This window comes from Tachyglossus aculeatus, chromosome 24 (assembly GCF_015852505.1).
Source record: "Tachyglossus aculeatus isolate mTacAcu1 chromosome 24, mTacAcu1.pri, whole genome shotgun sequence".
Classification (NCBI taxonomy): Eukaryota; Metazoa; Chordata; class Mammalia; order Monotremata; family Tachyglossidae; genus Tachyglossus; species Tachyglossus aculeatus.
The window spans coordinates 28489018-28512302 of NC_052089.1; the positions used below are offsets into that span (position 1 = coordinate 28489018).

At 51.8% G+C, this 23285-nt stretch overlaps 2 protein-coding genes across 2 annotated transcripts in view; one reads left to right on the forward strand and one right to left on the reverse strand.

Moving 5' to 3' along the window:
* Positions 1-860: 860 nt before the first annotated feature.
* On the reverse strand, positions 861-10659 carry RWDD2B (RWD domain containing 2B). The gene is made up of 6 exons (XM_038766077.1): positions 10595-10659; positions 8076-8248; positions 6875-7103; positions 6650-6717; positions 3709-4074; positions 861-1102 (listed from the first exon to the last, which is right to left on the reverse strand). Exons 2-6 carry the CDS (start codon positions 8120-8122, stop codon positions 874-876), a joined length of 939 nt encoding a protein of 312 aa, XP_038622005.1. The 5' UTR covers positions 8123-8248; positions 10595-10659; the 3' UTR covers positions 861-873.
* Positions 10660-10779: 120 nt separating this feature from the next.
* The window catches only part of USP16 (ubiquitin specific peptidase 16), a 42942-nt gene continuing 30436 nt past the window's right edge, over positions 10780-23285 (forward strand). Inside the window, exons 1-4 of the mRNA XM_038766176.1 lie at positions 10780-10868; positions 16729-16890; positions 20115-20290; positions 20398-20501. Of these exons, the coding sequence (XP_038622104.1) occupies positions 16830-16890; positions 20115-20290; positions 20398-20501 (341 nt within the window). The 5' untranslated portion in view covers positions 10780-10868; positions 16729-16829. The remainder of the gene's footprint in view (positions 10869-16728; positions 16891-20114; positions 20291-20397; positions 20502-23285) is intronic.

Consider the following 23285-nt stretch of genomic DNA (forward strand, 5'->3'; position numbering starts at 1 on the left):
ACCGTGAGCCCCCCGTGGGTCCACCTGATCACCTCGTCACCTCCCCAGCGCTTAGAACAGTGCTTTGCACATAGTAAGCGCTTAACAAATACCATTATTATTATCTGTAAAATGGGGATGAAGACTGTGAGCCCCCCGTGGGACCGCCCGCTCACCTCGTCACCTCCCCAGCGCTTAGCACAGTGCTTTGCACGTAGTAAGCGCTTAACAAATACCATTATTATTATCTGTAAAATGGGGATGAAGACTGTGAGCCCCCCATGGGTCCACCTGATCACCTCGTAACCTATCCAGCGCTTATAACAGTGCTTTGCACGTAGTAAGCGCTTAACAAATACCATTATTATTATCTCTAAAATGGGGATGAAGACTGTGAGCCCCCCGTGGGACCGCCCGATCACCTCGTCACCTCCCCAGCGCTTAGAACAGTGCTTTGCACGTAGTAAGCGCTTAACAAATACCCTTATTATTATCTGTAAAATGGGGATGAAGACTGTGAGCCCCCCGTGGGACCACCCGATCGCCTCGTCACCTCCCCAGCGCTTAGAACAGTGCTTTGCACGTAGTAAGCACTTAACAAATACCATTATTATTATCTGTAAAATGGGGATGAAGGCTGTGAGCCCCCCGTGGGTCCACCCGATCACCTCGTCACCTCCCCAGCGCTTAGAATTACTATTATTTGTAAAATGGGGATGAAGACTGTGAGCCCCCCCGTAGGACCACCTGATCACCTCGTCACCTCCCCAGCGCTTAGAACAGTGCTTTGCACGTAGTAAGCGCTTAATAAACGCCATTATAATTATTATTATTATTATTATTTTCGGCTTCTCGCAGGAGGACGAGGCCCGGCCCCCGTCTCCCCGCCGGCCCCTACTGCCCCTCCACCCCGAAGAGGAGCCGGAACACGTGGGCACAACCCCGGGTCTTGAGGAACTGGTAGAGCTGGCCCAGGTCCACGTGGTTTCCTCCGGCCGCGCCGCCGGCGAACACCTTCTCCTCGAAGGACGAGAATCTGCGCCCGCTCTCCGGGGCGTCGGCGGCGACGGGTGAGTCCTCCCGGTGACGGATTAAAATCCTCTTCCAGCTCAACCTCCTCAGCCTGGGGCGGGGAGAAACCCAAGCCAGTGGGGAAGCTGCTCGTGGCGACGACCGTGAGCCCGCCGTCGGGTAGGGACCGTCTCTAGATGTTGCCAGCTTGTACTTCCCAAGCGCTTAGTCCAGTGCTCTGCACACGGTAAGCGCTCAATATGATTGATTGATCGAATCCCCTTAATCTTCTAGACTGTGAGCCCACTGTTGGGTAGGGACCGTCTCTATGTGTTGCCAACTTGTACTTCCCAAGCGCTTAGTCCAGTGCTCTGCACACGGTAAGCGCTCAATAAATATGATTGAATGAATGAATGAATGAACTAGACTGTGAGCCCGCTGTTGGGTAGGGACCGTCCCTAGATGTTGCCAGCTTGTACTTCCCGAGCGCTTAGTCCAGTGCTCTGCACACGGTAAGCGCCCAATAAATACGATTGATTGATGGATTGAAGCAGCGTGGCTCAGTGGAAAGAGCCCGGGCTTTGGAGTCGGAGGTCATCGGTTCAAATCCCGGCTCTGCCGGCTGGGTGACTTGGGGCAGGTCACTCAACTTCTCTGGGCCTCAGTTCCCTCATCTGGAAAATGGGGGTTAAGACTGTCCCACGAGGGACAACCCAATCACCTTGTAAATTCCCCAGTGCTGAGAACAGTGCTTTGCACGTAGTAAGCGCTAAATAAATGCCATTATTATTATTATTATTATCATTATCAGGCGGGCTCGTCATCATCATCATCATCCGTATTTATTGAGCGCTTACTGTGTGCACAGCACTGTACTAAGTGCTTGGGAAGTACAAATTGGCAATATATAGAGACAGTCCCTACCCAACAGTGGGCTCGCAGTCTAAAAGGGGGAGACAAAACCAAACATACTAACAAAATAAAATAAATAGAATAGATATGTACAAGTAAAATAAATAAATAGAGTAATAAATATGTACAAACATATATACATCGTCATCCCGGGGCGGGTCGAACCACGCCTCCACCCGATCCCGGCAGGAGTTCAGGGGGCCGGGATTAGACCTCCTGACGCCCAGGCCCGTGCTCTATCCACTGGGCCACACTGCCTCTGTACCTGGGTGGTACCCGCCCGAGTTTCTCCCTCCAGCCCCTCAGGGTGCCCAGAGCGCCCGGGTGGTGGTAATAATAATAATAATAATGCCACTTATTAAGCGCTTACTAGGTGCCAAGCACTGTTCTAAGCGCTGGGGAGGTTACAAGGTTGTCCCACGGGGGGATCAGTAAGCCCACTGTTGGGTAGGGACCGTCCCTCTGTGTCGCCAACTTGTACTTCCCAAGTGCTTAGTACAGTGCTCAGCACACAGTAAGCGTTCAATAAATACGACTGAATGAATGAATGAATCCCCTTAATCTTCTAGACTGTGTGCCCACTGTTGGGTAGGGACCGTCTCTATGTGTCGCCAACTTGTACTTCCCAAGTGCTTAGTACAGTGCTCAGCACACAGTAAGTGCTCAATAAATATGATTGAATGAATGAATCAATCAATCAATCAATCGTATTTATTGAGCGCTTACTATGAATGAATGAATGAACTAGACTGTGAGCCCGCTGTTGGGTAGGGACCGTCCCTATGTGTTGCCAACTTGGACTTCCCAAGCGCTTAGTCCAGTGCTCAGCACACAGTAAGCGCTCAATAAATATGATTGAATGAATGAATGAACTACACTGTGAGCCCGCCGCTGGGTAGGGACCGTCTCTCAATGTTGCCAACTTGGACTTCCCAAGCGCTCAGTCCAGTGCTCAGCACACAGTAAGTGCTCAATAAATACAACTGAGTGAACAAACTAGATTGTGAGCCCGCCGCTGGGTAGGGACCGTCTCTAGATGTTGCCAACTTGGACTTCCCAAGCGCTCAGTCCAGTGCTCAGCACACAGTAAGCGCTCAATAAATACAACTGAATGAACAAACTAGATTGTGAGCCCGCTGTTGGGTAGGGACCGTCTCTATAGTTGCCACCTTGGACTTCCCAAGCGCTCAGTCCAGTGCTCAGCACACAGTAAGCGCTCAATAAATACGATTGAATGAAAGAACGAACTAAACTGTGAGCCCGCCGTTGGGTAGGGACCGTCTCTATGTGTCGCCACCTTGGACTTCCCAAGCGCTCAGTCCAGTGCTCAGCACACAGTAAGCGCTCAATAAATACGATTGAATGAAAGAACGAACTAAACTGTGAGCCCGCCGTTGGGTAGGGACCGTCTCTATGTGTCGCCAACTTGGACTTCCCAAGCGCTCAGTCCAGTGCTCAGCACACAGTAAGCGCTCAATAAATACGACTGAATGAAAGAACGAACTAAACCGTGAGCCCGCCGTTGGGTAGGGACCGTCTCTATGTGTCGCCAACTTGGACTTCCCAAGCGCTCAGTCCAGCGCTCAGCACACAGTAAGCGCTCAATAAATACGACTGAATGAACGAACGAACTAGACCGGGAGCCCGCCGCTGGGTAGGGACCGTCTCTGGATGTTGCCAACTTGGGACTTCCCAAGCGCTCGGCACACGGGAAGCGCTCGGCACACGGGAAGCGCTCAATAAATGCGATTGATTGATTGATTGATTGAGCTGCCAGGGCTGACCTTGGGCGGGAGGAGCACAGACCTGGCCCAGAACTCTTCACACGCGTCCCGCGGCCCCTCGGCGCAGACCAGGCCGGGCCGGCCGGGCACGCTGAAGCCGCTCAGCGCCAGCTCCCGGGCCCAGTCCACCACGTCCCGCCGCTTGCGTTTGCTGTAGATGTGGTGGCTGTAGATCCAGAGCCGGGTGAAGACGGCGGCGGGCGAGGCGGGGGCCGGGGGGCCGGGGGGCCGGGGGGCCGGGGGCTCCGCGCCCGCGTACCCGGCGCCGTGCTCCCGCACCCACTCGGCGGCCCGCAGGACGCAGACCTCCCCGCGCCCGCCGGCCCGCAGGTGGGAGCTCAGCGCGCCGTTCAGCTCGCCCTGCCGCGTCCTGCCGAGGGCCGGGGACCTGGCGGCAAAAAGACACCAGCCTCAATCATTCATTTTTTTTTTTTTATGGCATTTATGAAGCGCTTACTATGTGCAAGGCACTGTTCTAAGCGCTGGGGGGGATACAGGGTGATCAGGCTGTCCCACGGGGGGCTCACAATCTTCATCCTCCATCCCCCCATCTCCCCTCCTTCCCTTCCCCACAGCACCTGTATGTATGTATATATGGTTGTACATATTTATTACTCTGTCTATTTATTTATTTTACTTGTACATTTCTATCCTATTTATTTTATTTTGTTGGTATGTTTGGTTCTGTTCTCTGTCTCCCCCTTTTTTAGACTGTGAGCCCACTGTTGGGTAGGGACTGTCTCTATGTGTTGCCAATTTGTACTTCCCAAGCGCTTAGGACAGTGCTCTGCACATAGTAAGCGCTCAATAAATACGATTGATTGATTGATTGATTGATCCCCATTTTACAGGTGAGGTAACTGAGGCCCAGAGAAGTGAAGTGACTTGCCCAAAGTCACACAGCTGACAAGTGGCAGAGGCAGGATCCGAACCCATGACCTCTGGCTCCAAAGTCCACGCTCTTTCCGCGGAGCCACGCTGCTTCTCATTCAGTCATTCAATTCATTCATTCAATCATATGTACTGAGCGCTTACCGGGTGCAGAACACTGGACTAAGCGCTTGGGAAGTACAATTAGGCAACATGGAGAGACGGTCCCTACCCGACAGCGGGCTCGCCAAGCTAGCTCTCTTCCTCCCTTCAAGGCCCTACTGAGAGCTCACCTCCTCCAGGAGGCCTTCCCACACTGAGCCCCTTCCTTCCTCTCCCCCTCGTCCCCCTCTCCATCCCCCCCATCTTACCTCCTTCCCTTCCCCACAGCACCTGTATATATGTATATATGTTCGTACAGATTTATTACTCTATTTATTTTACTTGTACATATCTATTCTATTTATTTTATTTGGTTAGTATGTTTGGTTTTGTTCTCTGTCTCCCCCTTTTAGACTGTGAGCCCGCTGTTGCGTAGGGACCGTCTCTAGATGTTGCCAACTTGGACTTCCCAAGCGCTTAGTCCAGTGCTCTGCACACAGTAAGCGCTCAATAAATACGACTGATTGATCGATAGAAGGCCCATAGTAAGCGTTTAACGAATACCATCCTGATGATACGGCGGGCAAGATGGGGAGCTGGAATTAAAATCAATCAATCAATCGTATTTATTGAGCGCTTACTGTGTGCAGAGCACTGGACTAAGCGCTTGGGAAGTACAAGTTGGCAACATATGGAGACGGTCCCTACCCAACAGTGGGCTCACAGTCTAGAAGGGGGAGGCAGAGAACAAAACCAAACATACTAACAAAATGAAATAAATAGAATAGATTTGTACAAGTAAAATAAATAATAAATACAATACAAACATATAAAAATAAATTTAATAAATACATACAAACATATAAAATCCTTTCGACTCCCAGTCCTGTCGGGGGACCCTTCGGGATCCTGGGACGGCAGCCCCCTCCCCGGTTGCTGTCGTCGGGACACGCCATTCTTATTCTTATTCATTCATTCAATCGTATTTATTGAGCGCTTACTGTGTGCAGAGCACTGTACTAAGCGCTTGGGAAGTACAAGCTGGCAACATATAGAGACGGTCCCTACCCGACAGCGGGCTCACAGTCTAGAGCCCCTTCCTTCCTCTCCCCCTCGTCCCCTTCTCCATCCCCCCATCTTACCTCCTTCCCTTCCCCACAGCACCTGTATATATGTATATATATTTGTACATATTTATTACTCTGTTTATTGATTTATCTTACTTGTCCATATCTATTCTATTTATTTTATTTTGTTAGTATGTTTGGTTTTGTTCTCTGTCTCCCCCTTCTAGACTGTGAGCCCGCTGTTGGGTCGGGACTGTCTCTATGTGTTGCCGACTTGTACTTCCCAAGCGCTTAGTCCAGTCAGTAAGCGCTCAATAAATACGATTGATTGATAGAGAAGCAGCGTGGCTCAGTGGAAAAGAGCACGGGCTTTGGAGTCAGAGGTCATGGGTTCAAATCCCGGCTCTGCCAATTGTCAGCTGTGTGACTCTGGGCAAGTCACTTCACTTCTCTGTGCCTCAGTTACCTCATCTGTAAAATGGGGATTAATCCCGTGAGCCCGCCATGGGACAACCTGATCACCTCGTAACCTCCCCAGCGCTTAGAACAGTGCTTTGCATATAGTGAGCGCTTAATAAATGCCATCATCATCATCATCATCGATTGATTGATTGATAGAAGGCCCATAGTAAGCGTTTAACGAATACCATCCTGATGACACAGCGGGCAAGATGGGGAGCTGGAATTAAAATCCTTTGGACTCCCAGTCCCGTCGGGGCGGCCGGAATTTCCTGCCCTTCGGGATCCTGGGACGGCAGCCCCCTCCCCGGCTGCTGTCGTCGGGACATGCCATTCTTATTCACTCATTCAATCGTATTTATTGAGCGCTCACTGTGTGCAGAGCACTGGACTAAGCGCTTGGGAAGCCCAAGTTGGCAACACATAGAGACGGTCCCTACCCAACAGCGGGCTCACATTTCTTACCTGACGGTGATTTCGGGCAGGACGGCCGGGTACCGGAGAGGGAGGATGCACTCGACGGCGAGCACCACCTGGAAGGATGGGGCGGACCCGGGTCTGAGCTCCCCGCACCCGCCGGCCGGCCCCGTCAATCAACCGATCGTATTTATCAAGCGCTTCCTGTGTGCAGAGCACTGTACTAAGCGCTTGGGAAGTCGAGACGGTCCCTCCCCGTCCCCTCCGCGTTACCCCGGGGCCGTCGGCCACCTCCACCGGCACGTTGAGCGTGTAGCGGAGGGCGGCGGCGGGCGGCTCCGGGCTCCGTTTCTCCACGAACTCCCTCAGCTCCGCCAGGGCCACGGGGTCGCCCACCACCAGCTCGGCCTCGCCGGGGAACATACTGGACAGCAGCTCGAACTCGGACAGCTGGGCCTCCGTCGTCTCGGACAGGGTGGGCGTGACGGCGCCGGGGCCGGGCCTGGCGGAGAGAAGGCGTCGCTCTGCGGGCCCTCCCCGCACGGAGACGGGGCGGGGGATTCCCGCTTGGGCCGTCGGGGTCCGGGACCGGGAATGCCAGACTTCCCGGGACCGCCAGGGTGGGCCCGGAGAGCGGGGCGGAGGAGGGGGCCGCAGGCCTTGGGCAACCTCCTGGGCCGGCCCGCACGTCCGGTCAATAATAATAATGACGGCATTTATTAAGCGCTCACGACGTGCAAAGCACTGTTCTAAGCACTGTGGAGGTTACAAGGTGATCAGGTGGTCCCACGGGGGGCTCACAGTCTTCATCCCCATTTCCCAGATGAGAAGATAAGTGACTTGAGGTCAAGGCCTCCCCCTCCCGAAAAGCCTTTGGGGAACTCAGCGATTGTAGTTGTTGCCGATTTGTCCTAATAATAATAATAATGATAGCGTTTATTAAGCGCTTACTACGTGCCAAGCACCGTTCTAAGCGCTGGGGAGCTTACAAGGTGATCAGGTTGTCCCACGGGGGGCTCACAGCCTTTATCCCCATTTTACAGTTGAGGGAACTGAGGCCCAGAGAAGTGAAGTGACTCGCCCAAAGTCACACAGCTGACAAGTGGGGGAGCCGGGATTTGAACCCACGACCTCTGACTCCAAAGCCCGTGCTCTTTCCACTGAGCCCCGCTGCTTCTCTCTCTCCCAAGCGCTTAGTCCAGTGCTCTGCACACAGTAAGCGCTCAAAAAATACGATTGAATGAATGAATGCAGGCCTTGGGCAGCCTCCTGGGCTGGCCCTCACATCCGGCCTCCCCTCTCAAAAATAATAATAATAACGACGGCATTTGGTAAGCGCTTACTATGTGCGAAGCACTGTTCTAAGTGCTGGGGGGGGATACAAGGCAATCAGGTTGCCCCACAGGGGGCTCACAGTCTTCATCCCCATTTCCCAGATGAGGGTACTGAGGCCCAGAGAAGTGAAGTGACTCACCCAAAGTCACCCAGCTGACAGGTGGCCAAGTCGGGATTTGAACCCATGACCTCTGACTCCCAATCCCGGGCTCCTTCCACTGAGCCACACTGCCTTCTCCGAAAAGACTCTGGGGAACTCAACGATTGTAGTTGTTGCCGATCTGAACTCTCCCAAGCGCTTAGTCCAGTGCTCTGCAAGAAGTAAGTGCTCAATAAATATGATTGAATGAATGAATGAATGAATGCAGGCCTCGGGCAGCCTCCTGGGCCGGGCCTCACGTCCGGTCAAGGCCTCCTTCTCCCAAAAAACCCTTTGGGGACTCAACGATTGTAGTTGTTGCCGATCTGTTCTCTCCCAAGCGCTTAGTCCAGTGCTCTGCACACCGTAAGCGATCAATAAATACGACAATGAATGAATGAATGAATGAATGAATGCAGGCCTTGGGCAGCCTCCTGTGCCTGGGCCGGGCATCACGTCCGGTCAAGGCCTCCCCCTCCCAAATAACCCTTTGGGGAACTCAACGATTGTAGTTGTTGCGGATTTGTCCTCTTCCAAGTGCTTAGTCCAGTGCTCAGCACACAGTAAACGCTCAATACGACTGAATGAATGAAGGAAGGAAGGAATGACTGAATGCAGGCCTTGGGCAGCCTCCTAGGCCTCCCCCTCCCAAAAAACCTTTGGGGAACTCAACGATTGTAGCTGTTGCGGATTTGTCCTCTTCCAAGTGCTTAGTCCAGTGCTCAGCACGCAGTAAGCACTCAATAAATACGATTGAATCTCTATATGTTACCAATTTGTACTTCCCAAGCGCTTAGTACAGTGCTCTGCACATAGTAAGCGCTCAATAAATACGATTGACGATGATGATGATGATGATTGAATGAAGGAACAGATTAATGAATGAATGGATGGATGAATGAATGATTGAATGAATGACTGAATGCAGGCCTTGAGCAGCCTGCCTGGGCTGGCCCTCACGTCCGGTCAAGGCCTCCCCCTCTCAATCAATCAATCAATCGTATTTATTGAGTGCTTACTGTGTGCAGAGCACTGTACTAAGAGCTTGGGAAGTACAAACAAAAAGCCTTTGGGGAACTCAACATTTGTAGTTGTTGCCGATTTATCCTCGCCCAAGTGCTTAGTCCAGTGCTCCACACGCAGGAGACGCTCAATAAATATGATTGAATGAATGAATAAATGAATGAATGACTGAATGCAGGCCTTGGGCAGCTTCCTGGGCCGGGCCTCACATCCGGTCAAGGCCTCCCCCTCCCAAAAAACCTTAGGGGAACTCAACGATTGTAGCTGTTAATGATTTGTCCTCTCCCAAGTGCTTAGTCCAGTGCTCAGCATGCAGTAGGCGCTCAATAAATACGACTGAATGAAGGAATTGATGAATGAATGGATGGATGAATGAATGACTGAATGGTGGCCTCAGGCAGCCTCCTGGGCCTGGGCCGGGCCTCACATCCAGTCAAGGCCTCCCCCTCCCAAATAACCCTTTGGGGGCTCAATGATTGTAATTGTTGCCAATCTGTCCTCTCCCAAGCGCTTAGTCCAGTGCTCTGCATGCAGTAGGTGCTCAATAAATATGACTGAATGAAGGAATGGATGAATGAATGGATGGATGGATGATTGAATGAATGAATGCAGGCCTTGGGCAGCCTCTAGGCCTCCACCCCCCAAATAACCCTTTGGGGAACTCAATGGTTGTAGTTGCTGCCGATCTGTCCTCTCCCAAGCGCTTAGTCCAGTGCTCCGCACGTAGTAAGCGCTCAATAAATACGACTGAATGAAGGAATGGATGAATGAATGGATGGATGGATGATTGAATGAATGAATGCAGGCCTGGGGCAGCTTCCTGGGCCTCTAGGCCTCCCCCCCCCCAAATAATAATAATAATAATTGGCATTTGTTAAGCGCTTACTATGTGCAAAGCGCTGTTCTAAGCGCTGGGGAGGATACAGGCTGATCAGGTTGTCATCATCATCATCAATCGTATTTATTGAGCGCTTACTATGTGCAGAGCACTGTACTAAGCGCTTGGGAAGTACAAATTGGCAACATATAGAGACAGTCCCTACCCAACAGCGGGCTCATAGTCTAAAAGGTTGTCCCACGTGGGGCTCGCAGTCTTAATCCCCATATTACAGATGAGGTAACTGAGGCCCAGAGAAGTTAAGTGACTTGCCCAAGATCACACAGCAGACTTAGGGCGGAGCCGGGATTCGAACCCATGACCTCTGGCTCCCAAGCCCGGGCTCTTTCCACTGAGCCACGCTGCTTCTCCAAATAACCCTTTGGGGACTCAACGATTGTAGTTAACGATTTGTCCTCTCCCAAGCGCTCAGTCCAGTGCTCGGCACGCAGTAGGCGCTCAATAAGTACGACTGCCAATTATGTTGCCAATTTGTACTTCCCAAGCGCTTAGTACAGTGCTCTGCACACAGTAAGCGCTCAATAAATACGATTGATGATGATGATGATGACTGAATGAATGAATGAATGAATGACTGAGGTGCCTCGTGGGCTCGAACCTTCGCCGGCCGCCAGGGGGCGCCGCCGTCAACGCCGTCGTCGACGCCGCCTTAGCCCGTCCCGAGCAGGTGCTTCCGACTGCGCCTGCGCGGGGCTTCCGGCCGCCCCACCTTTCCCACAATGCCCCGTCCCGGAAGTGGCTGCAGGGCGGCCTGGGGTCCCTCTGGCCAGAGGTGGCGCCTGCCCGCAGACGGACCCCGGAGGAGCAGGGGGCGGAGCAGGGACGAGGCGCGCCCGGAGGCGCCACAGCGATGGACGCAACACCCGTCTCAGGTAAGGCCGAGCGCCCTGGACCGGCTCCCGCGCAGCTATTGGTCGCCGCGCCCGCCAGTTAAGGGAGGGGCCCGGCTCCCGCGCAGCCATTGGCTGCCGGGCCCGTCACTCGAGGGAAGCGGCAAAGCCAATGGGAGGTGGCGTGGGGCGGGGCCTGGATCCCGTGCAGCCATTGGCCGCCGCGCCCGTCAGTCAAGGGACCGGCCAATGGGAGGTAGTGGCGGGGGCGGGCCCAGGCCAGGGTCCCGCGCGGCTATTGGTCACCGCGCCCGTCAGTCAAGGGAGCGTCCCGGCCAATGGGAGGTGGAGAGGGCGGGGCCCGGACCCCGCGCTGCCATTGGTCGCCGAGCGCGTCGGTCGGGGGGCGGCTCGTCTAATGGGAGGCGTGGGGGGTGGGGGGCGGGCCCAGGCCCGGCTCCCGCGCAGCTATTGGTCGCCGTGCCCGTCAGCTAAAGGAGGGTCCCGGCCAATGGGAGGTGGAGAGGGCGGGGACCGGCTCCCGCGTAGCCATTGGCCGCCGCGCCCGTCAGTCAAGGGAGAGGGCTGGCCAAAGGAAGGTGGTGGCGGGGGCGGGCCCGAACCCGGCTCCCGCGCGGCTATTGGTCGTCGCACCCGTCAGTTAATGGGAGGTGACGGGGGGTGGGGCCCGGCCAATGCGGGGCGGAGCCAGGACTGTGAGCCCACTGTTGGGTAGGGACTGTCTCTATATGTTGCCAACTTGTATTTCCCAAGCGCTTAGTACAGTGCTTTGCACAAAGTAAGCGCTCAATAAATACGATTGATTGATTGAACCGGCTCCCGCGCAGCCATTGGTCGCCGGGCCCGTCAATCAAGGGAGCGGTCCGGCCAATGAGGGGCGGTGGGGGACGGGGCCTGGATCCCGCGCAGCTATTGGTCACTGTGCCCGTCAGTTAGAGGGTCCCGGCCAGTGGGAGGCGGCGGGGCCGGGATCCCGCACAGTCATTGGTCGCCGTGTAAGTCAGTCAGGGGAGCGGCCCGGCCAATGGGAGGCGGCGGGGGGCGGGACCTGGATCATGCACAGCCATTGGTCACCGTGTAAGTCAGTCAGGGGGGCGGCCCGGCCAATGGGAGGCGGCGGGGGGCGGGCCCAGGCCCGGCTCCCGCGCAGTTATTGGCCACCGTGCCCGTCGGTTAAAGGAGCGGCCCGGCCAATGGGAGGGGGAGAGGGCGGGGCCCGGATGCCGCGCAGCCATTGGTCGCCGAGGACGTCAGTTAAAGGAGGGTCCAGGCCAATGGGAGGTGGCAGGGGGCGGGTCCCGGCTCCCGCGCAGCCATTGGTCGCCGTGTACGTCAGTCGGGGGAGCGACCCGACCAATGGGAGGTGGTTGGGGGGCGGGCCCAGGCCCGGCTCAGGTGCAGCTATTGGTCGCCGCGCCCGTCAGTTAAAGGAGGATTCCAGCCAACTGGGGGGGCGTGGCCCGGATCCCGCGCAGCCAATGGTTGCCGAGAACGTCAGTCGGGCGGTGGCCCGGCCAATGGGAGGCGGAGGGGGCGGGGCCCGGGTATCGCGCAGCCATTGGTCGCCGAGCCCGTCAGTCACGGGGGGAGCCCGGCCAATGGGAGGCGGCGGGGGGGGCGGGGCCTCGGCGCACGTGGGCGTCCGGCGCCTCTTCCCGGCAGCCCTCCGGGCTTGACTCCCGGGCCGCGGCGCCCCGACACTCGCCTAAGGTCAGTCACTTCCCAGAGTAATAATTATGAGTTTTTATTGTATTCGGTAAGCGCTTACTATGTGCCCAACGCTGTACTAAGCGCCGGCATGGAGCCCAGCAAATCGGGTTGGCCGCAGGCCTTGTCCCCCGTGGGCCTCGCAGTCCCCATCCCCATTTTACAGACGAGGGAACTGAGGCCCAGAGAAGAAGAGGAAGAATAACGTTGGTGTCTGTTAAGCGCTTACTATGTGCCAAGCACTGTTCTAAGCGCCGGGGGAGATACAATAATAATAATAATAATAATAATAATGGTATTAAGCACTTACTATGTGCAAAGCACCGTTCTAATAATAATAATGATGGCATTTATTAAGCGCTTACTATGTGCAAAGCACTGTTCTAAGCGCTGGGGGAGATACAAGAAGCGCTGGGGCGCTTACTATGTGCAAAGCACTGTTATAATAATAATAATGATAGCATTTATTAAGCGTTTACAATGTGCAAAGCACTGTTCTAAGCGCTGGGGAGGTTACAAGGTGATCAGGTTATCGCACATGGGGCTCACAGTCTTCATCCCCATTTGACAGATGAGGTCACTGAGGCACAGAGAATTAATTAACTAATTAATGGTGGCATTTGTTAAGCGCTTACTATGTGCAAAGCACTGTTCTAATAATAATAATGATGGCATTTATTAAGCGCTTACAGTGTGCAAAGCACTGTTCTAAGCGCTGGGGAGGTTACAAGGTGATCAGGTTGTCCCACGGGGGGCTCACAGTCTTCATCCCCATTTGACAGATGAGGTCACTGAGGCACAGAGAATTAATTAACTAATTAATGGTGGCATTTGTTAAGCGCTTACTATGTGCAAAGCACTGTTCTAATAATAATAATGATGGCATTTATTAAGCGCTTACAATGTGCAAAGCACTGTTCTAAGCGCTGGGGAGGTTACAAGGTGATCAGGTTATCGCACATGGGGCTCACAGTCTTCATCCCCATTTGACAGATGAGGTCACTGAGGCACAGAGAATTAATTAACTAATTAATGGTGGCATTTGTTAAGCGCTTACTATGTGCCAAGCACTGTTCTAAGCGCTGGGGAGGTTACAAGACGATCAGGTTGTCCCACGTGGAGCTCACAGTCTTCATCCCCATTTGACAGATGAGGTCACTGAGGCACAGAGAATTAATTAACTAATTAACGGTGGCATTTGTTAAGCGCTTACTATGTGCCAAGCACTGTTCTAAGCGCTGGGGAGGTTACAAGGTGATCAGGTTGTCCCACGGGGGGGCTCCCAGTCTTCATCCCCATTTTCCAGATGAGGTCACTGAGGCCCCGAGAAGTGAAGTGACTCGCCCAAAGTCACCCAGCTGACAATTGGTGGAGCTGGGATTTGAACCCATGACCTCGGACTCCAAAGCCCGGGCTCTTTCCACTGAGCCACACTGCTTCTCAAGGTTACAAGGTTATCAGGTTGTCCAACTTGGGGCTCACAGTCTTCATCCCCATTTTACAGACGAGGGAACTGAGGCCCAGAGGGTAACAATAATAATAATAATAATTTTGGTACCTGTTAAGCGTTTACTATGTGCCAAGCACTGTTCTAAGCTTTGGGGGAGATAGAAGGTTATTAGGCTGTCCCACTTGGGGCTCACAGTCTTCATCCCCATTTTACAGATGAGGGAACTGAGGCCCAGAGGGTAATAATAATAATAAAATAATGGTGGTATCTGTTAAGCGCTTACTATGTGCCAAGCACTCTTCTAAGCGCTGGGGGAGATACAAGGTTATTAGGTTGTCCCACTTGGGGCTCACAGTCTTCATCCCCATTTTACAGATGAGGGAACTGAGGCCCAGAGGATAATAATAATAATAATGTTGGTATCTGTTAAGCTCTTACCATGTGCCACGCACTGTTCTAAGAGTTGGGGGAGATGCAGGGTTATTAGGTTGTCCCACTTGGGGCTCTCAGTCTTCATCCCCATTTTACAGATGAGGGAACTGAGGCCCAGAGGGTAATAATAATAATGTTGGTATCTGTTAAGCGCTTACTATGTGCCAAGCACTGTTCTAAGAGTTGGGGTAGATACAAGGTGATCAGGTTGTCCCTCGGGGGGCTCCCAGTCTTCATCCCCATTTTACAGACGAGGGAACTGAGGCCCAGAGAAGTGAAGCGACTATGCCCAAAGTCACACAGCTGACAAGCGGTGGAGCCAGGATTAATAATAATAATGATAATAATAATAATGGCATTTATTAAGCGCTTACTATGTGCAAAGCACTGTTCTAAGCGCTGGGGAGGTTACGAGGTGATCAGGTTGTCCCACGGCGGGCTCACAGGCTTCATCAGTCTTCATCTCCAGCTCTGCCAATTGTCCGCTTTGTGACTTTGGGCAAGTCACTTCACTTTTCTGGGCCTCAGTTCCCTCATCTGGAAAATGGGGATGAAGACTGTGAGCCCCGTGTGGGACAACCTGATCACCTTGTAACCTTCCCAGCGCTTAGAACAGTGCTTGGCACATAGTAAGCGCTTGACAAATGCCATTATTATTATTATTATCATTATCCCCATTTTACAGAGGAGGGAACCGAGGCCCAGAGAAGTGAAGCGACTTGCCCCAAGTCACACAGCTGATGAGCGGCAGAGCCGGGATTAGAACCCATCAGCGTGGCTCAGTGGAAAGGGCCCGGGCTTTGGAGTCAGAGGTCATGGGTTCAAATCCCGGCTCCGCCAATTGTCAGCTGGGTGACTTTGGGCGAGTCGCTTCACTTCTCTGGGCCTCAGTTCCCTCATCTGGAAAATGGGGATGAAGACTGTGAGCCCCCCGTGGGACAACCCGATCACCTTGTAACCTCCCCAGCGCTTAGAACAGTGCTTTGCACATAGTAAGCGCTTAACAAATGCCATCATTAGTGGAGAAGGAGCGTGGCTCAGTGGAAAGAGGCCGGGCTTTGGAGTCAGAGGTCGTGGGTTCAAATCCTGGCTCCGCCACTTGTCAGCTGTGGGACTTTGGGCGAGTCAGTTCACTTCTCTGGGCCTCAGTTCCCTCATCTGGAAAATGGGGATGAAGACTGTGAGCCCCCCGTGGGACCACCTGATCACCTTGTAACCTCCCCAGCGCTTAGAACAGTGCTTTGCACTTAGTAAGCTCTTCATTCATTCATTCATTCATTCATTCAATCGTATTTATTGAGCACTTACTGTGTGCAGAGCACTGTACTAAGCGCTTGGGAAGTACAAGTTGGCAACATCTAGAGAGGGTCCCTACCCAACAGTGGGCTCACAGTCTAGAAGGGGGAGACAGGGAACAAAACAAAACATATTAACAGAATAAAATAAATAGAATAAATACGTACAAGTAAAATAAATATGTACAAGTAAAATAAATTAATAAATTCCATTATTATCATTATTATTATAACCTCTGACTCCCAAGCCCGGGCTCTTTCCACTGAGCCACACTTAATAATAGTATTTGTGAAGCGCTTACTATGTGCCAAGCACTGTTCTAAGCGCTGGGGGGGATACAAGGTGATCAGGTTGTCCCACGGGGGGCTCACAGTCTTCATAATAATAATAATAATGATGGCATTTAAGCGCTTATTATGTGCCAAGCACTGTTCTAAGCACTGGGGAGGTTACAAGGTGATCAGGTTGTCCCATGGGGGGCTCACAGTCTTCATAATAATAATGATAATAATGGCATTTGTTAAGGGCTTACTATGTGCAAAGCACTGTTCTAAGCGCTGGGGGAATACAAGGTAATAATAATAATGTTGGCATTTGTTAAGCGCTTACTATGTGCAAAGCACTGTTCTAAGCGCTTGGGGGGATACAGAGTGATCAGGTTGTCCCACGTGGGGCTCACAGCCTTCATCCCCATTTTACAGATGAGGGAACTGAGGCTCAGAGAAGTAAAGTGACTTGCCCGAAGTCACCCAGCTGACAATTGTCGGAGCCGGGATTCGAACCCATGACCTCTGACTCCAAAGCCCGGGCTCTTTTCCACTGAGCCACGCTGCTTCTCTAGGTGATGAGGTTGTCCCCCGGGGGGGCTCTCAGTCTTCATCCCCATTTGACAGATGAGGGAACCGAGGCCCAGAGAAGTGAAGTGGCTGGCCCAAAGTCACCCAGCAGGCAGGGGCCGGGATTCGAACCCACGTCCTCTGATTCCCCTTCCCACAGGGCTCGGCGTGCGGCCCCCGAGTCGGGCCTGAAGGGGGGTCTCCCATGCCCGGCTGTGTCTGAGCCGCCCCCAGGCCCGGAGCCGGGCACGAACCTCTGCGATGGGCAAGAAGCGGGCCAAGGGCAGGGCCGAGCTGGCCGACCACTCTCCGGAGGCGCTAGGTAAGTGGCCGGACAATCCTCCCCCTTCTATCAATCAATCAATCGTATTTATTGAGCGCTTACTGTGTGCCGAGCACTGTACTGAGCGCTTGGGAAGTCCAAGTTGGCAACATCTAGAGACAGTCCCTACCCAACGGTGGGCTCACAATCTAAAAGGACCGACCGTGAGCCCATCGCCGGGTAGGGAACGTCTTTATCTGTAGCCGACTTGGACTTCCCAAGCGCTTAGTACAGTGCTCTGCACACAGTAAGCGCTCAATAAATAGCTTTGAATGATTGAATTGCCCCCCTTCTAGACTGTAGCCTGTCGTCGGGTAGGGACCGTCTCTATATGTCGCCGACTTGGACTTCCCAAGCGCTTAGTCCAGTGCTCTGCACACAGGAAGCGCTCAATAAATAGCTTTGAATGATTGAATTGCCCCCCTTCTAGACTGTAGCCTGTCGTCGGGTAGGGACCGTCTCTATCTGTAGCCGACTTGGACTTCCCAAGCGCTTAGTACAGTGCTCTGCACACAGTAAGCGCTCAATAAATAGCTTTGAATGATTGAATTGCCCCCCTTCTAGACTGTAGCCTGTCGTCGGGTAGGGACCGTCTCTATATGTCGCCGACTTGGACTTCCCAAGCGCTTAGTCCAGTGCTCTGCACACAGGAAGCGCTCAATAAATAGCTTTGAATGATTGAATTGTCCCCCTTCTAGACTGTGAGCCCGTCGTCGGGTAGGGACCGTCTCTATATGTCGCCGACTTGGATTTCCCAAGCGCTCAGTACAGTGCTCTGCACACAGTAAGCGCTCAATAAATAGCTTTGAATGATTGAATTGTCCCCCTTCTAGACTGTGAGCCCGTCGTCGGGTAGGGACCGTCTCTATCTGTAGCCGACTTGGACTTCCCAAGCGCTCAGTACAGTGCTCTGCACACAGTAAGCGCTCAATAAATAGCTTTGAATGATTGAATTGTCCCCCTTCTAGACTGTGAGCCCGTCGTCGGGTAGGGACCGTCTCTATCTGTAGCCGACTTGGACTTCCCAAGCGCTTAGTACAGTGCTCTGCACACAGTAAGCGCTCAATAAATACGATTGAATGAATGAATGAATGAATGAAATGGGGGTGAATAATAATAATAATGGCATTTTTTAAGCGCTTACTGTGTGCAAAGCACTGTTCTTAGCGCTGGGGGGGATACAAGGTGATCAGGTGGTTCCCCGTGGGGCTCACAGTCTTCACCCCCATTTTACAGAGGAGGGAACTGAAGACTGTGAGCCCCCCGTGGGACCACCTGATCACCTTGTATCCCCCCCAGCGCTTAGAACAGTGCTTTGCACAGAGTAAGCGCTTAACAAATACCATCCTTATTATAATTATTATTATTATTATTCTCTGGGCCTCAGTTCCCTCATCTGTCAAATGGGGATGAAGACTGTGAGCCCCCCGTGGGACCACCTGATCACCTTGTATCCCCCCCAGTGCTTAGAACAGTGCTTTGCACATAGTAAGCGCTTAACAAATACCATCATTATAATTATTCTCTGTGCCTCAGTTCCCTCATCTGTCAAATGGGGATGAAGACTGTGAGCCCCCCGTGGGACCCCCTGATCCCCATGTAACCTCCCCAGCGCTTCAAACAGTGCTCGGCACAGAGTAAGCGCTTAACAAATACCATCATTATAATTATTCTCTGTGCCTCAGTTCCCTCATCTGTCAAATGGGGATGAAGACTGTGAGCCCCCCGTGGGACCCCCTGATCCCCTTGTAACCTCCTCAGCGCTTCAAACAGTGCTCGGCACAGAGTAAGCGCTTAACAAATACCATCATTATAATTATTATTCTCTGGGCCTCAGTTCTCTCATCTGTCAAATGGGGATGAAGAGTGTGCACCCCCCGTGGGACAACCTGATCCCCTTGTAACCTCCCCAGCGCTTAGAACACTGCTTTGCACAGAGTAAGCGCTTAACAAATACCATCATTATAATTATTATTCTCTGTGCCTCAGTTCCCTCATCTGGAAAATGGGGATTTAGACTGTGAGCCCCCCGTGGGACCCCCTGATCCCCTTGTAACCTCCCCAGCGCTTCAAACAGTGCTCGGCACAGAGTAAGTGCTTAACAAATACCATCATTATAATTATTATTCTCTGGGCCTCAGTTCTCTCATCTGTCAAATGGGGATGAAGACTGTGAGCCCCCCGTGGGACAACCTGATCCCCTTGTAACCTCCCCAGCGCTTCGAACAGCGCTCGGCACAGAGTAAGCGCTTAGCAAACACCGCCCTCATTATAATTATTATGATTATTCTCTGAGTCAGGGCTTGGCACGTAATAAGCGCCGAATAAATGCATTTATATAACTCTCCCAGGGTGGGGAGAGGCTTAGTCCTTATTATAATTATTATGATTATTCTCCGAGGCAGGGCTTGGCACGTAATAAGCGCCGGATAAATCAATCAATCATATTTATTGAGCGCTTACTATGTGCAGAGCACTGTACTAAGTGCTTGGGAAGTACAAATTGGCAGCATATAGAGACGGTCCCTACCCAACAGTGGGCTCACAGTCTAAAAGGGGGAGACAGAGAACAAAACCAAACGTAGTAACAAAATAAAATAAATAGAATAGATATGTACGAGTAAAATCAATCAATCAATCAATCGTATTTATTGAGCGCTTACTATGTGCAGAGCACTGTACTAAGCGCTTGGGAAGGACAAATTGGCAACATAGAGAGACGGCCCCTACCCAACAGTGGGCTCACAGTCTAAAAGGGGGAGACAGAGAACAAAACCAAACGTAGTAACAAAATAAAATAGAATAGATATGTACAAGTAAAATCAATCAATCAACTGTATTTATTGAGCGCTTACTATGTGCAGAGCACTGTACTAAGCGCTTGGGAAGGACAAATTGGCAACATAGAGAGACGGTCCCTACCCAACAGTGGGCTCCCAGTCTAAAAGGGGGAGACAGAGAACAAAACCAAACATAGTAACAAAATAAAATAAATAGATATGTACAAGTAAAATCAATCAATCAATCAATCAATCGTATTTATTGAGTGCTTACTATGTGCAGAGCACTGGACTAAGCGCTTGGGAAGGACAAATTGGCAACATAGAGAGACGGTCCCTACCCAACAGTGGGCTCGCAGTCTAAAAGGGGGGCTCCACAAATGCGTTTAATATCACAACTCGCCTGAGGCCGTGGCCGCCTCTCCGTGGGGGCGTCTCCCCCAGTGTCCGGCTGCAGGCACGTGCGCAAGGGGCTGGAGCAGGGGACGCTCAAGAAGGCCCTGGCGGGCCCGGCGGAGTGGGGAGCGTGCCAGGACTGCCGCGACGACAACCGCGCCCGGGACCAGGCCGCCGCCGCCGAGAAGCCCTCCGTCTGGCTGTGCCTCAAGTGCGGCCATCAGGTAACCTCCCCGGGCCCGGTGGGAGGGTGGGGGGGGGGGAAGCGGCCCCCCCAAGCCCCCCTCGACCCCCGGCCGGTGACCCCCCCCGCTCCCTCCCGCTCGGCCAGGGCTGCGGCAGGGAGTCCAAACAGCAGCACGCGCTGAAGCATTTTGAGGCCCCGAGGTCGGACCCCCACGCCCTGGTCCTGAGCCTGGAGGACTGGACCGTCTGGTGAGCGGCGGGCGCGGGGTGGGCACCGGCGTGACCCCGGGGGGGCCCACGACCCGGCGAGGCACGGTGCCACCTGGCCCTTCCATCGATCAATCGTATTTATTGAGCGCTTCCCGTGTGCAGAGCGCTGGACTAAGCGCTTGGGAAGTGAAAGGTTTTCATTCATTCATTCAGTCGTATTTATTGAGCGCTTACCGTGTGCAGAGCGCTGGACTAAGCGCCTGGGAAGTCCAAGTTTTTCATTCATTCATTCATTCATTCAGCCATATTTATAGAGCGCTGGACTAAGCACTTGGGAAGTCCAAGTTTTTCATTCATTCATTCAGTCAGTCGTATTTATTGAGCGCTTACCGTGTGCAGAGCGCTGGACTAAGCGCTTCGTATAATTTATACTATAATCATATAGTATCCTATAATTTGAACTTCTGTGTCTCTCTTTTTCATTCATACAATCGTATTTATTGAGCGCTTACTGTGTGCAGAACGCCGGACTAAGCGCTTGGGAAGTGAAAGGTTTTCATTCATTCATTCAGTCGTATTTATTGAGCGCTTACCGTGTGCAGAGCGCTGGACTAAGCGCCTGGGAAGTCCAAGTTTTTCATTCATTCATTCATTCATTCAGCCATATTTATAGAGCGCTGGACTAAGCACTTGGGAAGTCCAAGTTTTTCATTCATTCATTCAGTCAGTCGTATTTATTGAGCGCTTACCGTGTGCAGAGCGCTGGACTAAGCGCTTCGTATAATTTATACTATAATCATATAGTATCCTATAATTTGAACTTCTGTGTCTCTCTTTTTCATTCATACAATCGTATTTATTGAGCGCTTACTGTGTGCAGAACGCCGGACTAAGCGCTTGGGAAGTCCAAGTTTTTCATTCATTCATTCATTCATTCATTCAATCGTATTTATTGAGCGCTTACCATGTGCAGAGCGCTGGACTAAGCGCTTGGGAAGTCCAAGTTTTTCATTCATTCATTCATTCATTCAGTCGTATTTATAGAGCGCTGGACTAAGCGCTTGGGAAGTCCAAGTTTTTCATTCATTCATTCAGTTGTATTTATTGAGCACTTACCGTGTGCAGAGCGCTGGACTAAGCACTTGGGAAGTCCAAGTTTTTCACTTATTCATTCATTCATTCAGTCGTATTTATTGAGCGCTTACCATGTGCAGAGCGCTGGACTAAGCGCTTGGGAAGATTTTCACTTATTCATTCATTCATTCAGTCGTATTTATTGAGCGCTTACCGTGTGCAGAGCGCCGGACTAAGCGCTTGGGAAGTAAAAGATTTTCATTCATTCAGTCAGTCGTATTTATTGAGCGCTTACCGTGTGCAGAGCGCCGGACTAAGCGCTTGGGAAGTCCAAGTTTTTCATTCATTCATTCATTCAGTCGTATTTATAGAGCGCTGGACTAAGCGCTTGGGAAGTCCAAGTTTTTCTTTCATTCATTCATTCATTCAGTCGTATTTATTGAGCGCTTACCGTGTGCAGAACGCCGGACTAAGCGCTTGGGAAGTCCAAGTTTTTCACTTATTCATTCATTCATTCAGTCGTATTTATTGAGCGCTTACCGTGTGCAGAGCGCTGGACTTAGCGCTTGGGAAGTAAAAGGTTTTCATTCATTCATTCAGTCATATTTATTGAGTGCTTACTGTGTGCAGAGCGCTGGACTAAGCGCTTGGGAAGTCCAAGTTTTTCATTCATTCATTCATTCAGTCAGCCGTATTTATAGAGCGCTGGACTAAGCGCTTGGGAAGTCCAAGTTTTTCTTTCATTCATTCATTCATTCAGTCGTATTTATTGAGCGCTCACCGTGTGCAGAGCGCTGGACTAAGCGCTTGGGAAGTCCAAGTTTTTCATTCATTCATTCATTCAGTCGTATTTATTGAGCGCTTACCGTGTGCAGAGCGCCGGACTAAGCGCTTGGGAAGTAAAAGGTTTTCATTCATTCAGTCAGTCGTATTTATTGAGCGCTTACCGTGTGCAGAGCGCTGGACTAAGCGCTTGGGAAGTCCAAGTTTTTCATTCATTCATTCATTCAGTCAGCCGTATTTATAGAGCGCTGGACTAAGCGCTTGGGAAGTCCAAGTTTTTCTTTCATTCATTCATTCATTCAGTCGTATTTATTGAGCGCTCACCGTGTGCAGAGCGCCGGACTAAGCGCTTGGGAAGTCCAAGTTTTTCATTCATTCATTCATTCAGTCGTATTTATTGAGCGCTTACCGTGTGCAGAGCGCCGGACTAAGCGCTTGGGAAGTAAAAGGTTTTCATTCATTCAGTCAGTCGTATTTATTGAGCGCTTACCGTGTGCAGAGCGCTGGACTAAGCGCTTGGGAAGTCCAAGTTTTTCATTCATTCATTCATTCATTCAGTCGTATTTATAGAGCGCTGGACTAAGCGCTTGGGAAGTCCAAGTTTTTCATTCATTCAGTCATTCATTCAGTCGTATTTATTGAGCGTTTACCGTGTGCAGAGCGCTGGACTAAGCGCTTGGGAAGTCCAAGTTTTTCATTCATTCATTCAGTCAGTCAGCCGTATTTATAGAGCGCTGGACTAAGCGCTTGGGAAGTCCAAGTTTTTCCTTCATTCATTCATTCATTCAGTCGTCTTTATTGAGCGCTCACCGTGTGCAGAGCGCCGGACTAAGCGCTTGGGAAGTCCAAGTTTTTCATTCATTCATTCATTCAGTCGTATTTATTGAGCGCTTACTGTGTGCAGAGCGCCGGACTAAGCGCTTGGGAAGTAAAAGGTTTTCATTCATTCAGTCAGTCGTATTTATT

Excerpts from the sequence above, each read along its gene's own strand:
- RWDD2B (XM_038766077.1), bottom strand. The coding sequence starts at position 8,122 with ATGGGTTCAAATCCCGACTTGGCCACCTGTCAGCTGGGTGACTTTGG. Across the intron at positions 6,718-6,874 it reads AGGTGGCCGACGGCCCCGGG|GTGGTGCTCGCCGTCGAGTG; the intron begins GTAACGCGGAGG and ends CCATCCTTCCAG. Across the intron at positions 1,103-3,708 it reads TGTGAAGAGTTCTGGGCCAG|GCTGAGGAGGTTGAGCTGGA; the intron begins GTCTGTGCTCCT and ends TCCCCGCCCCAG.